The following is a 16,461-nucleotide window of genomic DNA, read 5'->3' as shown; positions in this document are numbered from 1 at the left end:
TTTGCCAAACATGATAAAACCACGGTAAAATGGATTTTTTTCATGGCCAGTGGTTTTAATTACAACTGTTTTTTCACCAACACCGGTTACTGTTCTGCTGCTTGGGAGATTGATTGTCATTGGTGTTACGTCCATATTTCCTATTTGTGACAGTTCAAATGCATATTCCTTTCGATATTTTATAATAAACCTTTGGAAAGATTCGATTTTTTTCTTCCAGATCTCTAGGCAGCTTTTGCGGTATCCTTGTTCACTGACGAAGACAGAGACCATGACAGTTCATGAAGCGAGTACACCAACCCGCTGATGCGACAAACATTGACGGCTTTACTGACCTGTATTTGTCATCTTTTGACATTTGCAGAGCACAAATTCCAGTTCTAGTGACAATGTACCCATTTTGTCAACATTCAACAACCCAGTTATTGAGATCTTTCTCTAGCTCAGGAAATGAAGTGCACCTCGTAGGACATTTTTTCTTGCTTCTTGGCATGTCTTTTAGTGTTGTTTATTTTTTTGCCATTCTCTTACTTCTCATTGATACAGAATCTACAAGCAGCAGTGCAATTATTGTTTGCTTCCGCATATTCAACAAATTTAAGTTTGAATGCTGCATAATAAGACCTTTTTCTTTGGATTTCACCATTCATTTTAAATACTAGTATGAAAATAGATTATTATAGATTTTGTAGGACTTTATATAGGAATGTCACCTGCTTTATCACTGTCAAATTATTATTGTTCTTTATTTCAAAGCAGCCCTGTAGATTGGCATGTCTGTGTGGATAACAGGCTATTTGACTTTTATTAGACATTCCATCGATTTGTGCACGTTATATTTTCATATTGGCTCGAGACTTATGTGGTGCATTTCAAGCCAGTCTAGTCCACTAAACAAAGCCGTTGCAACTTTAAAAGGCTGCAGTATTGACATCAATAAATGGGTCGGCAAACTTTGGCTCCCGGCCTGTCAGGGTAAGCTGCTGGCAGGATGTTTTGTTTACTTGGCGCGTTTGCAGGCAAACAAAACAACAGTGTATTAGATATTAGTTCAATGATTCCACAGAGTTTAAAATAATCAAATTTTGTTGTAGACCCGTTTATAAGCCGACCCTCACTCTCTGATGCGTCACTTTTTTACCAAAATATTCAGCTTATGAACGAGTATTCAGCTTATGAACGAGTATTCACTTCCACACCCTTCAGTTACAGCAAACTGCTTGCAAAAACTACCATGAGGATTCTTTTCCTTAGAAGCTTCTTTAAGCAACAATCCATCTTTCACAGAAATTCCACTCTTACCCTCTTCAGCTAGGACTTGCTCCAAAGGAATATTTTCCTGAGCAATAACAGACTCTTTCTGGGTTTCACTTAAACCCAGAATCAATTCTTATACAACTGATAAATTTTCAACCATCATAGGTTGACGTGCTTCTTCTGTCTGCTTCACAAATAGCTAGAGAGAGACACTTTTGCAGCAGACACACTGCTATTCTTAACAGACAAACAATTGGAGATATCCTTTCCTTTGTCCCAGCACCCAGGGCTGATTTCAGACATATACTTGGAAAGTGGGACAGCTTCCTTAACAGGGAAGTTGCCACTCCCAACAGATGAACTGCTATTCTCCACAGATAATGGCTCATCCTATTGAGCTGCCTTAAGCAAATTACTTTTACCTTGTTCAGGCTTACTTTCACAAGCTTTACTTGCCACATCACCCATCAAGAATCTACCCTTTTCTCCCTCAAGTAGGGTTTAACCTGACCATCAACTTTAATCTGCTCTAGAGAAACATTTTCCTGATCAGTGAGTTATCTCTGTGCGTCATCTAATTCCAGATTCACTCAGACAGATGTTCAGAAACTTCATTCACATATAAACTGCTTTTCTGCACAGACAAAGAGCTATCTGCCTCAGACAAACATTTGGAGAAACCCTCCATAGGCAAGTCATTGCCCCTAATACAGACAGGCTGGGGATCTTTCCTTTCCTCTGACTGGTTCATGATATTAACTTGACTGAACAAAGCTTTGGGGATGATATTAATCCAAAGATCTATAGGCAGTAACTTCCATATACCAGCTATAACTTTGTTTAGTACCATTTCATTCAAGGTGGATTCTGGCTAAAGAATATTTACAGTAAACTCAGAGGATTATTTGTGGCACCTTAAAGACTAACAAATTTATTTCAGCATGAGCTTTCGTGAGCTACAGCTCACTTCTTCAGATGCATAGAATGGAACACACAGACAGGAGATATTTATACATACAGAGAACATGAAAAGGTGGAAGTACGCATACCAACAGGAAAAGTAATTGAATCTATTTCCCTATGTTAAGTTCTCCTCACACCTTCTATGGGCCATCTTAATTATCACTTCAAAAAGTTTTGTTCCTCCTGCTGATGATAGCGCATCTCAATTGATTAGACTTTTCCTGTTGTTATACGTACTTCCACCTTTTCATGTTCTCTGTATGTATAAATATCTCCTGTCTGTGTGTTCCATTCTATGCATCCAAAGAAGTGAGCTGTAGCTCACGAAAGCTCATGCTAAAATAAATTTGTTAGTCTTTAAGGTGCCACAAGTACTCCTGTTTTTTTACGGATACAGACTAACACGGCTGCTACTCTGAAATCAGAGGATTATAATATTCGCTTTTTCATCCGGTAAGCTTCCTCTTTGACAAGATCTGCTTTAACTAAAGTGATGTTAGAAGCTGTAATTTTTCCTAAACGGGCTTTTACCATTGATTTTTACACACACTAGGAGTTTTCCATTACCACTCCCATACATAGCATAGGCACAATTTTTATGGGGTCACCTTCTCTGAGCTCACAGTAACAGCATTCACAGCAGTTCCTGTCGACTTTGGATCTAACAACGGAATATTGGGATGCCAAACTCTTACCCTGAGACGGCCTTTCCGACACACTTTGGCTTGTACCAATTTTTAACAATGCCGTTTGGTCTGCCTGGAGCCGCAGCCACCTTCCAGCTGCTCATGGACCGGCTGTTACGACCCCATATGTAGTACACTGCTGCATACATCGACGACATTGTCATGTACAATACCTGTTGGGAAGACCATCTCCATCACCTATCCAGTGTGCTCCAAGCTCTTAAGGACACTGGACTCACGGCAAACCCCTCAAAATGCAGCCTTGGACGGAGCAAGGTGATGTACTTGGGATAGACCATGGGCGGGGAACAACTGCAGCCCCCTGGTCAACAAGGTACAGACCCTGCGAGATTGGCCCACCCTTACAACGAAGAAGCAGGTGCAGCAATTCCTTGCCCTAACCAGATATTATCGTTGTTTTGTCCCTGACTTCGTGACCTGGGCAGCCCCTGACAGACAAACTCACAACCCCAGAATGTCCAATGGTCCGCTGAGTGTGAGACAGCCCTTTGGATGTTGAAAGAACTGATAAGAGGACCAGTCTTGAGACATCCATATTTCTGGAAATCCGTCATTTTACAGACGGACGGTTCAAAGTGGGCCTTGGGGCTGTATTGTCGCAGGAAGTTGCCAGGGAAGAACACCTTGTGCTGTACCTAAGTCGCAAGTCCACTATTCAGCTATTGAGAAGGAGGCTTTGTCCGTTAAGTGGGCCATAGACATCTGTAATATTATCTGTTAGGAAATACATTCCGATTGGTCACTGCCCTCGTGTCCCTGCGCTGGTTAAATATCATGAAGGACACCTACCTGCAGATCATGTGGTGCTATCTTGCCCTACAGCCATATGACTTTCAGGTACTACATCGCCTTGGGAAGGTGCATGCCAATGCTGAATTTTTTTTTTTTTTGAGGATAGGTGTGGTGGGGGAGAGGAAGAACCCCCAGTTTCTTAAAGGGGAGAGTGTTACTCACTATGCACTGGATGGGGAAGGATTAACTCCTCACTGTGGGCTGAGGAAGACACACATCCGCATCCCTGCTGGGCATACTCCAGGTGCAGCAGTAGTATAAAAGAGAGCATCCCAGCTCATTCTGTGTTGACCTTTGTGGAGGAAGGATGCTCCTTGCTGGCTCCAGCCCCGAAGCAGCTGAAACCCCTGACCATGGAAGCCGGAGCTGCAGAGACTCAGGCTGATGCCCAAGTGCCACTGGACGCCACTGGGGGCTCTTCAGAGTTACCGGGAACTGATGTGCCAAGAAGCCCAGAGACCCTGACAGTGCCTCAACTACAGCTCCAAAAGATATGGTAGGAGGTGGCCCAGGGGGAACTAGCTATAGTCCAGTGGGAAGTTGGTGAGTTTCAGTTGGAGTCCTGCGGACTCAGTGGTGGAACCCTCTGTTGCTGTTAGGGGCCTGGGCTGGATCCAGACAGAATGGATTCTAGAACAGTAGAGACCCAAGAGGCATGATGTTTCTGAGTAAGTGTCAACCTAAAAAGCCAAATCTTTACATTTTGAGCGGCCTTTCTCTGCTGGTAAGAGTGTAGCCCATTCTAACTTCTTTTAACTTTGTGTTAATGTTTTTATGAATGACACTATTTTAGCACCTTGGAAATTATCTTAGTTTTAAAGGAATCTGCCAGAAGGACTTTGAGTTTTGTGAATGTAAAAGGCTTGCAGTGTGGTGTAAACAACCCCCAAATGCTTCCTTTACAGCCACAATCTTCATTTTTCCAAGTCTAGCTTATTGGCAAATATTCTAGTTCTTCTAACAGCAATTTTGATTTTTCAGAAGTCCAAAGAAGATATGGTAAGATCTGCATTGACCTTTGTCAAGCGCGAATGAATCTGACACACTTGAAAGCTCCTGGTGTTGTGATATTCATGGTCTTGACAAAGCTCCTTTTGAGTCACTCAGTGTCTGTGAGCATCAGTTTCTTATGTGGAAGGTAATTTCCTTGCTGACTAACTTCAGATCACAGAGTGAGCTACTTATAGTGACTGATCATCTTATATCAAGTTTTATAGGGATGAAGCGATGCTGCAGTTATATCCTATATTCCTTCCTATCTTTTTCTGAGCATTACAAGAGAGCTGCAAAAGTTATCTGAGCTCAAAGGTGTGTGAGTTCCGTCTTGTAGTGAGCTAATCATCCTGCCAGCATTCCTTCACATGCATGCATATCTGTGTCAGTGAGGTCCTATTCTCAACTTGATGTTGAAAAAGCCCTTTTTAAAAAAAACCCTAAACCTCTAGTGTGTGATGTTCATTGACACAGTTTTCTGTCAAGCATTCCTCTAAGTGAAGCTGCCTAGTCTCCTGTCTTTAAATAAGTTACTTTCTTGAATGTCATCTCATACAGTATTCACTTGTTCATCTTAATTTGTGGCTTGTGTTTTTTAGTGAGGAGGTCTGTTTTCACTAAGTGGTTTTTATCCCAAGAAAACCTCACGGTTTTTCTTCAGCAAAACTTCATGTGATCTAGCTGTTGCTTCATGCTTCAAGGAAACTTTTTGGGTTAGGTTCTAAAGGGATCTGAGATACTGATGGTTGGAATGTGTTTGATGAAACTTGCACTCAGTTACTTCTATCTGAGGATCAAAATCCCTGAGAGTGATTCCAGCCTGTGTAGTGCTAAAACATCAGCCCTAATAGAGGGATTCCTGTTTGGAGTCCTTTTTCAAAGAAGAATTAACAGGTAATGTCACATGTTCTCTAGTGGGCATTCTGGGAGCCTTCCAGGAGGTTTTCTCAAAGATTCACAATCCTATAGGAGCAGGTATGAGACTTTTTAGTCTTTTTACTGTGGTCCTGCTCTAAACGCCCATAAACTGGCAAATTTGTAATGCAAAACTGTCCTCTTGCAGTATCTGAGGGTACATCTTCACTACCCGCCGGATTGGCGGGTAGCAATTGATTTCTCGGAGTTTGAGATATCGCGTCTCATCTAGACGCGAGATATCGAACCCCGAACGCGCTCCCATCGACTCCGGAACTCCACCGGGGCGAGTGGCGGTAGCAGAGTCGACGGGGGAGCCGCGGATGTCGATCCCGCGCCGTGAGGACGGGTAAGTAATTCGAGCTAAGGTACTTCGACTTCAGCTACTATTCACGTAGCTGAAGTTGCGTACCTTAGATCGACCCCCCCCCCCCAGTGTAGACCAGGCCTAAGACTAAGAAGATCACCACTTTAAGCTGAATTTTTATAGGTGGTTTCTTAACGTTGTTTCCAATGCCTGCTTTAGTAGTCAGGTTTTAGAGTGGTAGCCGTGTTAATCTGTATCACCAAAAAGCATGTGGAGTACTTGTGGCACCTTAGAGACTAACACATTTATTTTAGCATAAGCTCAGGAAAGCTTATGCTCAAATAAATTTGTTGATCTCTAAGGTGCCACAAGTACGCCTCATTCTTTTTGTTTTAGTAGTAAAACCCATTGTCTTGTTTGGTCTTGATTACCCTGTGACTGTGCTGTTTGCAGGTGGAGTACAGGGAGATGGATGAGAGTCTTGCAAACCTCTCTGAAGATGAATATTACTCTGAGGAGGAGAGAAATGCTAAAGCTGAGAAAGAGAAAAAGATACCACCACCACCACCACCAGCCCCTCCAGAAGAAGAGAATGAGAGCGAGCCAGAAGAGCCATCTGGTGAGTGGTGAACCAACTCTCCTAAAGGGTAGCACCTGCACTGTTTCAGTTGCAGAAACTTGTGGTCATTCAGGTACAGCATCATGACCACTGGGTTCAGTTTAGATCTAATATGAAGGAAAAAGATGTCTGTCCTGTGAAACTTTCTTTGCTGGTCTGTGTGTGAAAAGAGGCTAGACAAATGCAGCGGATCAGATTGCCATCTTCTAGTCTTGTATCAGTGTGCATGATGAGACTGCAAACTGAGACAAATCTTTAGCGCTAGGTTTTCTGTCTTTGAATGCTTGTCTAGATAAACAGATGCTTGTCAAAACAGCTGCTGTTTCCTAGGCTGGCACATCTGCTCATATGCAAATATTCATTCTGTTTGTCTTCTGTGGGAAAAGATGCCAGGAATTACTGGGTGAATTCTGTGGTGTGTGCTATGCATTTGATCAGACTAGTTCAGTGATTCTCAAACTGTGGGTCAAGACCCCAAAGTGGGTCATGACCCAGTTTTAATGGGGTCGCTAGGGCTGGTGTTAGACTTGCTGGGGCCCAGGCTTGAATCCCACTGCCCAGGGCTGAAGCTGAATCCTGTGCCCCACCATCTGGGGCCGAAGGCTTCAGCTCTGGGTGGCAGGGCTCAGGTTACAGGTCCCCAACCAGGGGCTGAAACCCTTGGGTCTCTTCCTCCTCCCCCCCGCCACCCCCAAGGCAGTGAGGCTCAGGCTTCAGCTTTGGACTTCCCGCCCGGGGCAGTGAGGCTCGGGCTTTGGCTTTGGCCCTCCTGCCCAGGGTGGCAGGAGTCAGGCTGGCTCAGGCTTCGGTCCCCCCTCTGGAGTCATATAATTTTTGTTGTCTGAAGGGAGTCACGGTGCAATGAAGTTTGAGAACCACTGGACTGGTTGATGATAATGGTCCCTTCATGCCTTAAACTGCAAATCTGTAGGCTTGTATTTTTATATTTCTCGACAAATACTGTTTGCATAAACCTTACTGTTTTCCTTCCTGCCTTTTGGTAAAGGTGAAAGGTCCCCTTTAGAAAAAGGAAGGGGAGTGCAAGTATGCTTAGACTTTATATTTATGAAATTGTGTGGCTGTTTTCTATGCCCTGTGTCAATCCTAGTTTCTCAGAAGAAAGCATATATAAGGCATTTACTGGAATACGAGTGCTGCTCAATACATGCTCTGTGCCTCCAGGTTTACCCAAAAAAACCATTTACCCTTGTATTGCTATATCTCCCTTATGAATTAAGTCATCCTTTTTTAAATTCTGCCTTCAGGAGAGAGGCTTTAAATGTGTAGTGGCTTTTGGTTTTACATTTCAGTCATTGCCTGTGTAACACTTGCAGCCTTGTCAGTTACCTGTTGATATAGAGATCTTCCTCCCATCTGCTTCTCACAGAGGATCCTGACTGAGCTTGCAAGCCATTGAGGTTGCAGATGGACCGTCCCAGCTTTACATTAGTTTGATGAGGATTATCACCCAAAGCTTCAGTAAATGTTAAACTCTCTAATTGTGTGTGATCTGGGTGATGCTAAGTAGATCCTGAACCCTGAAATCTCAGTTTGCTCAGGCAATAGGAATCTGCCCCGGTCCTGAAACATAATACAAAGAGGGAAAATAATTTTTGTAGGAGTGAAAAAGTTCAGTGATTTAGTTGGGGTTGGTCCTGCTTTGAGCAGGGGGTTGGACTAGATGACCTCTTGAGGTCTCTTCCAACCCTAATCTTCTATGATTCTAAGTTAAAATGATAAAGATCTTTATGTATGTAGTGGTGTTGTAGCTGTGTTGATCCCAGGTTATTAGAGAGACAAAGTGGGTGAGGGTAGTGCCCTTTATTGGACCAACTTCTGTTAGTGAGAGACAAGCTATCGAGCACACACAGAGCTCTTCTCCAATAAAGATATTCCCTCACCCATCTTGTCTTTTACTTCATTATAGCCAATCTCTACCAAAAGTGTCATTTTAATATGTGCAATTAAGAAGTCTGCTGGATAAATGCCTAAGTTAGAACACATTGCATGAGTGTAATCATCATTTCAGTACAAAATTAATGCATTTCACAATTGCTTTTAAGATACCACAAATTCACTATGTATGTCTAAGCATGACCCTTTGGTACTGTTCTGTGAACAACCAAAACAGCACTCACAGTGCAGTATATCACAAGAGCAAGAAAAATATTGAGAATTGGCAGTTTGACATACACCCGTGTACAGATAAATGTATACACTGTGCATTTCTTTTGGCGGCAGGTAGAGTACATACCTGCATAGTCCTACTCCTGTCCCCCCCCAGTGAGGTGTGGATTTTAGGCAAATAAAGAAAGCCTGAAGGGTGTGGATAAGAGTGCAAGTAGGTATCCTGCCCTACTTGCTTTCTGCTTACCCAAGCCATGCCTCCGTGTCTACACTGCTATTTTGAGCTGCTTTTGTAGCTTTTCCCTGATGCTTCCCCGTAACCAGAGCCTTTCACTGACCCATGTAGGTTCAGATGGCAGCATGGAAACAGCCAGCATTTCACTGCGGCATATAGTTTGTGTAGCTAAGTGCTGTCGTCAGTAGCGTATAGTATAGTTGTAGTGTTAGATGCACAGTAACTCACTCAACGTTGTAGTTATGTTCCTGAAAAATGCTACTTTAAGCGAAATGATGTTAAGCGAATCCAGTTTCCCCATAAGAATTAATGTAAACGGGGAGGGTTAGGTTCCAGGGAAATTTATTTTCTCTCTCTCTCACTTACTTAACTAAACAATTTAATACTGTCCCCAGCAATGATGATTGTGAAGCTTGGTTGAGGTGGTAAAGTCAGAGGGTGGGATATTTCCCTGGGAATGCCTTGCTGCTAAATGATGAACTTCGCTGAGCCCTCAAGGGTTAACACATTGTTGTTAATGTAGCCCCACATTCTACAAAGCAGTTCGAATGGAGGGAGGGGAGACAGCATGGCAGAGAGAGACAGTCAAGCAGAGTGTGTGAGAGAGAAATGCGCATTGCCCCTTCAAGTATGCTGACTCCACTCTAAGTACACTGCCTTTTTAAGTAGATCAGCAAGTTGAGACAATAGCTGCTGCCAGCAAAGTCCCTCTGTCCCGAGCCTTGTCGCCCCCCCCTCCCCCCCGCTCTGTGGAGATGAGGGTACAGGAGCGGGGGAGGAGGGGGATACCCTGACATTAGCACCCCTTCCTCCCCACCCCCACACAGCAAGCAGGAGACTCCTGGGAGCAGCTCCAAGGCAGAGGGCAGGAGCAGCACACAGCAGTCTGGGGAGGGACAGCTGAGCTGCCTGGCAATTGATAGCCTGCTGGGCGGCTGCCGCACAGGGAACTTAGGGGAGTGGGGAGCTGATGGGGGGGCTGCTGGTCCACCCTGGTTCCAAGTCCCCACCAGCTAGCTCCAACGGGCTGCTCTTTCTGCAAGCAGTGGACAAAGCAGGCAGCTGCCAAACAACGTTATAAGGGAGCTTTGTGCAATTTTAAACAAGCATGTTCTCTAATTGATCAGCAAGGAAACTGTGTTAACCTGGATGACTTTAAGTGAGGAGTTACTGTATCTTGTTTTTAAAACATTTCAGGCAGTTTTGTCCTATCTTTGTTGTATTAGCTGCCCTTGGAACATGCAAAAAACATTGACACATTCTGAGCTTGTGAAAAAAGACTGTAACTAGAAGAGCTTTTTCCCATAGCCAATCTCTAGTCTTTTTCGCTCTATTTGTAAAATGTGCCTAATTATGCATTTTGGTGAGCATGTCATTTTAGCTGTTAGGATACAGCAAACATAAAAAATGAAAACATTTGCTGCTGTGCTGTGAGCGTAGACTTGCTGAAAACTCTTCATCCAAACAATACTAGCAGCAAACTCAGGAACTCTATTCCACATTCAATTGATAGCTTTTTCTAATATATATTTACTCACTTTGGTAACCTGTGTCTCATCCCATTCACCTCAATGAAGCATGAAATTTAAAGCTTAATTAGGAATATTATGTTAGGAATAAAAAGCTTATAAGGAAATTAAAAGTGGCTAGTACAGTAATGGTAGATTAGCATTGCACAGCTAAAATTAAAAAATCAGAAAATGCAGAATCTAGTTTCTGCATCACTATTAACTTGGCTGCATTGCATGATCTGTGTTTTATTATACTTAGTATTATAAACAAATGTTAACCAATGTGTAACCAAGCAAAGAGGACTAGGAAGTAAAATAGGTATGAAGTGGACAAGTTGATCTTACTGTAAGAACAGTTTGCATTTCTTAACAAATTGTAAATTTTGCAACCTTAACGTTCATTAGCTTTTCATTTAACAATGAAAACTATTTTGCAACCTAGCTATTTGTTTACTATCTCTTGGAACAGCAAAGTAAAGTCAATTAACAGTGTCCTCCACCCTGTGGTAACACAGCTTAGAAGGTAGCAAAGCTCTGGGCCTTGTTTAGGATGTGGTGGGTGTGCTGTTTGGGGACAATTTTCAGATGTTCTGACATAGCTGGACCAGTGGAGCATTTTGGAATTGCAAACTTTAACAAAGAAGACCCTCAGTGTTATAAAACAGCTTTCAGAGGGATATTTAATAATTAAAGTAACTTTTAAAATATTGTGTTAGAAGCTCAATTTCACTTTTCTCCAAGGTAGGGGAACCAGCACAGTTGAAAAGAGTAGAGGGAAGTTTTACAGGTTTTTCTGTTACCAATCTAATGATGTCTGTTAAAGTACTGTATATACTCAATCATAAGCCAGTTCGTTTATAAGCTGCTGCCCCCCCAGATGGATAAGTAAAAATGGAAAATTTTTACAACTTGTTCATAAGCTGACCCTATAATTCAGGGGTCAGCAAACTTTGGCTCCTGGGCCATCAGGATAAGCCGCCAGGGGGCTGAGATGGTTTGTTTTTTTTTGAGCGTCCGCAGGCACGGAGGTAAACTGAAGTAAACAAAGTGTCTCGGGCCAGAACAGCAACTGGTGGGGAAATTTTTTTGGGGGGGAGAAGCTGGGAGTCAGGGGAGTAACCCCTGTGACCACCCCCACATGACCCACCCGAGCCCAGGACCCCCAATCCTCTCCCCATCCCATCCCATCCCTTCCCACCTTATCTGGGGAGGGCCAGGGGAGGATGTCTCTGGCCTGGCTGGAACTGCTCCAGTGGGCTGGACCGGGCGGTGCGGCCGCAGCCTGCTCCAGCTGGCCAGACTGGGCGGCGCGGCCGCAGCTGCTTTGGAGGCTGGAGGGAGAACAGCATGGCCAGAAGCTGGCCCCACCTCTTCCCTTCTGTCTCTGCTGGCTGTGCTGCCTCTCCTTGCTCCCTCTGTTGGGGGGAGGGGATGTGTCCCACCTCTCCTGCTCTATACCCGTTCATAAGCCAGCCCCCTTCTCTGGTGCTTCCCTTTTTTACTAAAAAAATTCAGCTTATGAACGAGTATATACAGTATATCTGAGTTATGAGATACCACTGTACTCCTTTAAATTAAGCAACCTTTTTTTCTTTTTTTCTCCCCTCCTTTGGGTTTTTCTTCTCTGCCTTCATCAACTTGGGAGTTTATCCTATTTTTTCCCCATTTCTTGTGGCTTCTCTCCCCACTCAGACCCCATTTGTCTAGTCCTCGGTCAGCCTTTTCAGTTTGTGGTAAGTAGTGTTTATAGCTGGTGCTTACCAAGGGAGAACAAGGTTGAATCTGCTCCATAGTAATGTACTGTCGCTTGTCCACAGTGGCAGCTCTGTGCTCTGTCTCATCTGATTTGTCTCCTTTCTTTCTTACATTTCAACTGAGCATGATATTTTAGGCCTCCTATGCTACTTTCCCACTGCCTTTATTTGAAGACTGTTGGTGACTGGTACCTTTTGCTATTGTTTCTCTTGTATGAATGAGATCAAAGTAAAATGGATTCTTCTACCTACCTCTTTCTCCTTGACTACTTTTCAGAACACTCCCCTTTACCCCCCTTCTCACCCACCTCTAGAGGTAGAGGCTCCTGAATTTTCTCCTCTGCACATAGTTTGTTCAGCTGGAACGATGTGACATTGACAAAGATTGTGTCAGTTTCAGTTTGTTGGTGCTCTGGAAAAGGCAGCAGGAGCATAACCTTCCCCCTGTGGAAGATTAGTCATTTCTCTGATATACAGTACATCTACCTCCTTGTTCTCAAAAATATATTTTAAAACCTGAGCTGTGTTCCAGTATCTCTAAACCTTATTTGTGCTCAGAAAATGATTTGTTGCTAACAGTACAGGACAGGAGTGGGTCTCTCTGAACTGGTATTGAAAACATTTGACTGTTGTAAGTGTAAATATAAAGCATCACACATTCTGTAATAGTACTGAGAACATAATTTACTCTGGTTGTCAGCACCAGTTCAGAGAGACTGATAGTTGACAGCCAGTGAAAGCAAGAGATCTATTTCCTAGTGTACACAAGGCATGAGTGTGTGACTTGATATGCAAATAAACTCTTTGTAGTTTAGAGGCATTCTCTTACTATATGGTTGTGGCTCTGAGCACAATAGCCCCCCCCCCCCCTTTCTGATTGGGACTGCTGAGTGCTCATTCATTATTCATTCAAATAACTTTTAGCTCAAGCTCTCTAAAAAATTAGTAGTGGGTATAAAAAATTGTCAGCAGATTTTCCCCAACAATAGTTGTCTGGTTAACTAGTAAGCAAATAAATCTTAGTCCTCTACTTCAGAGTGAAAATGTGTGTGCAGCACCTGCTATGGGCCATTACAGGTGGACCAGCATCTCCAGTAGAAAGTGTGTAGTTAGCTAACACTTCTCCTAGGAGACTGACTCTTGGTTACATTGGAACTGGAGTGCCCTAAAGCTCTCAGTGTGTGTAGCAACTTCTGTGGGGTTCTTTATAGAGTTGTATTGTTCAGATTTCCCTTCTTGTGTGTTTCCTATTGTCTGTTTTCATTTTCTGTGTAGACTTGGGGTTCTGTGAAGTTCAGAGTGCACTTTCAACATACAAAAGCATGCAAATATCTGATTCACCATACCATTTTTATTGGGGATTAGGTTTGGAGCAGGAGGTAAACTTTAAAATTTGTATGTTGAGTTAGGATGTCAGAGACTCTCCCTAAGAGCTTCAAACTATATCCCAACTGCTACAAAAGGATCCCCCAACCCTAACAAGCAATCTTAACCAGTGTTCTGTACCTCAAGAGGGCCATAACTGTGTGATCTACTTGAGGATGTCACTTTGAGCCATCATGATCTGAGAGAGGCTACTGTCCCGTTAGGCACTGTGAGCCCTAGAAGTCTTTTCCATTGAGCCTAGGAGATTTGTTCTTTAGGAACTCTGCTGGGTGTTGGGACATTACCGTGAAGCATTCTGGTTTGAAGGAGCCTCGAAATAAGTCTAGACTATCAAATGGTGCTTGGATATCTTCAAATCATTCCATTACTTCCTGCTCTTTGGAGCTGAGAAGATGTATAGACAGAACCATCCAATCATAGAAGCATATCTTCTGTGAGCAAAATTGAGGTAGTTCCTCCAATAGAGATTTAGTGATGCATGAGAAGGGGGCTTATAAAGGCTTGCTCCTATAGGCATCACATTCACATCTATCCCTGTTCCTAAAATTACTCAAGTTTCCAATTAGTATTTTTATTCAGACAGGACTGCTATCCAGGACTTTTATGTAAGGTGAGGTAATTTTGAGGCCTCATCACATCTTTCCGCTGGTTGCTTTGCATTTCTTTACGCGTCCAGCTCTGGATATAGTGAAAGTTCACTGTAAGGTATTAAAGTACTTTGTACCTGAGTGTGTAGCTCAGTGCTCTGTGGGTCAACAGTATTGACACACTCTGCTTCTAGGGTTGTTTTAGTGTTCTAATGGATTGTAAGTGCACCAAGGGCATTGAAGCAGATATTGTTGCCCTGAACCTTGCATGGTTCGTACTTCAAGGAAAGGTTTATGGAAGAGAAGGAAGAGGCTCTCTTGAAAATAATAGATGCTTTTCAGAATGGTTCACTCTATCCCATTTCAGTTGGAGAGTGCAGGGATATCCAGGGCAAGATTATCAAATTCTTGCAGTTTTAGACCCCTAGGCTCTCAATGTACCCATCCAACCAATCTTCAAACTGGTAGTAAGAAGTGTAATCTTATTATTCCACTCCCAGCTATTAATAAAGCTGATCATAAGTATTTAGCCACCAGGAATGCTACATACTGTGTGCTTCTACTTTTCCCACAAGAGTGATTTAAAGAGTTCCAATAACAAGGATAAAACTTTAGAAGACTACAAAGTTTGGTGCCCTGGACCTATATTCCAGAAGATGGAATTCTCAGAAAATGTGTTTAGTTAGTTGGTGAAGTTTAATACTTAAATCGCCAACTGCCAGGCCTTTATGTCCAAATATGATTTTAACTTATGGAGTAAGGTCCCTGAGTTCTCCTCTTTCCTTCCACAGGGCAAGCAGGAGGACTTCAAGACGACAATTCTGGAGGGTATGGAGACGGCCAAGCATCAGGTGAGGGTGGCGTTTGATGCTTGCCACTTAATAGCAAGAGCCGCCAAATGAGGGATTGATGCTTGCAAGTGCGCATGGGTGTGGGTGTTCAGACCTTAGCAAGAGGTATAGGAGACATTTACTCCTCTTTGAGAAAGGGAGGAATCTCTTCTAATTGCAGTTGAAGGCTATAGTGACTAAGTAAATGGAAAGTAAAACTACACTGAAATCCCTCAGGCCGATCTCTCATCCCTCCACTCCTCTCCATGTTCAGAGGAGACCAAACATGGGAAAGGGTACTTCCTGCTTAGCCAGCGTTTACCCATTAGAATGGTACTGAGCTCCAGGCTTCAGTGTGCTAGGCCCTTTTCTAATACACTTGAAGCCCATATATTTTTGAAAGAATTGAGTTCATGAGCAATTTCCCAGCATTTGGCACAGAAGACTTGCCTATGGGGTAGGTTAGTCCACTTTTTAATAGACTGGCTCATGAATTAGAGCCAACATTTGATCCTAAGTATCGATATAAAGGGGAATGCATTTAGCCTGTAATCCCCACCAATTGCTTTCTTTATTTTTAAGTACTTTCAAAATGCTACCAAAATGTTCATCTTCCTCAAACCATGCCACTATATGCCTGTGCCACCTGAGGAGTGAGGCATGGGGTTTTAATCAAAGTAGTTATGAGTTATAAGATCCATTCTAGACTGTGAAGAAGTAAACCTCTTTGAAGCAAATACAAAATTCAAGGTATCTCAAGGGTTCACCCTGACCCGTTCTAAATGAAGGAGCCTGGTTATGTTTTGGATCTTGGTATCAGCACATACAGAGATCCCTTTTTAAATATTTCAGACTTACAGAGGGGACATAGTGCTTTTTTGCCCTGGACTTTTTGACTCTGCATTTTGCAAATGATACATATGTTACATCAGTATCAAATTGTTTCTGGGAGTGCGCTTTACCCACTTGGATGGATGAATGAATGATTACTAATTCCTGGAAATTGTCAAGAGTGCAGAATGTGTTGCTTTGAATACTGAAGGAGTTTTTCATCTGAAAATATCCCAGTAAGGTGTGTGGTGTGGACTGATTTTTTTTTTTTTTTTTTAATGGAGCAGTGGCCAACAGAATCCTTTTGGGATGTGTCCTGTGAGGAAGGAGAATACCAACATGCAGATTGGGTTAAATATTCATGAATGGTTGGTACTGTAGTCAGGAAGTAATAAATCTGTGTGTGTTTGTAAAAGACAGAAGAGTAGAGGAGAATCTGTGGTGGTGAACCACCTTAATCATAAAGAGATGCACAGAAAAACTGTCAAAGACAAATGTGTGTGAATCCTCCAGGAAGAGAGACTTCCATTCCTTGTTGAGATTTTTCATAAAGCATGGTTCATGTAAGAGTAGAGGGGGAATAGTTTAACCTACCTGAAGGTAATCTAAATTTAGCCTGCTCAATTGCAAGAAATCCACTAGAAGGG

The 16,461-nt window shown here is 42.9% G+C and overlaps 1 protein-coding gene across 1 annotated transcript in view; it reads left to right on the top strand.

Moving 5' to 3' along the window:
* The window catches only part of KDM1A (lysine demethylase 1A), a 171,720-nt gene that overhangs the window by 11,659 nt on the left and 143,600 nt on the right, over positions 1-16,461 (top strand). The window contains exons 2-3 of the mRNA XM_044997670.1: positions 6,388-6,553; positions 14,945-15,004. Of these exons, the coding sequence (XP_044853605.1) occupies positions 6,388-6,553; positions 14,945-15,004 (226 nt within the window). The remainder of the gene's footprint in view (positions 1-6,387; positions 6,554-14,944; positions 15,005-16,461) is intronic.

Source organism: Mauremys mutica, chromosome 23 (genome assembly GCF_020497125.1).
Source record: "Mauremys mutica isolate MM-2020 ecotype Southern chromosome 23, ASM2049712v1, whole genome shotgun sequence".
Classification (NCBI taxonomy): domain Eukaryota; kingdom Metazoa; phylum Chordata; order Testudines; family Geoemydidae; genus Mauremys; species Mauremys mutica.
Note: the sequence above shows the minus strand (reverse complement) of the source record. Positions and strands in the feature narration are given on the sequence as shown.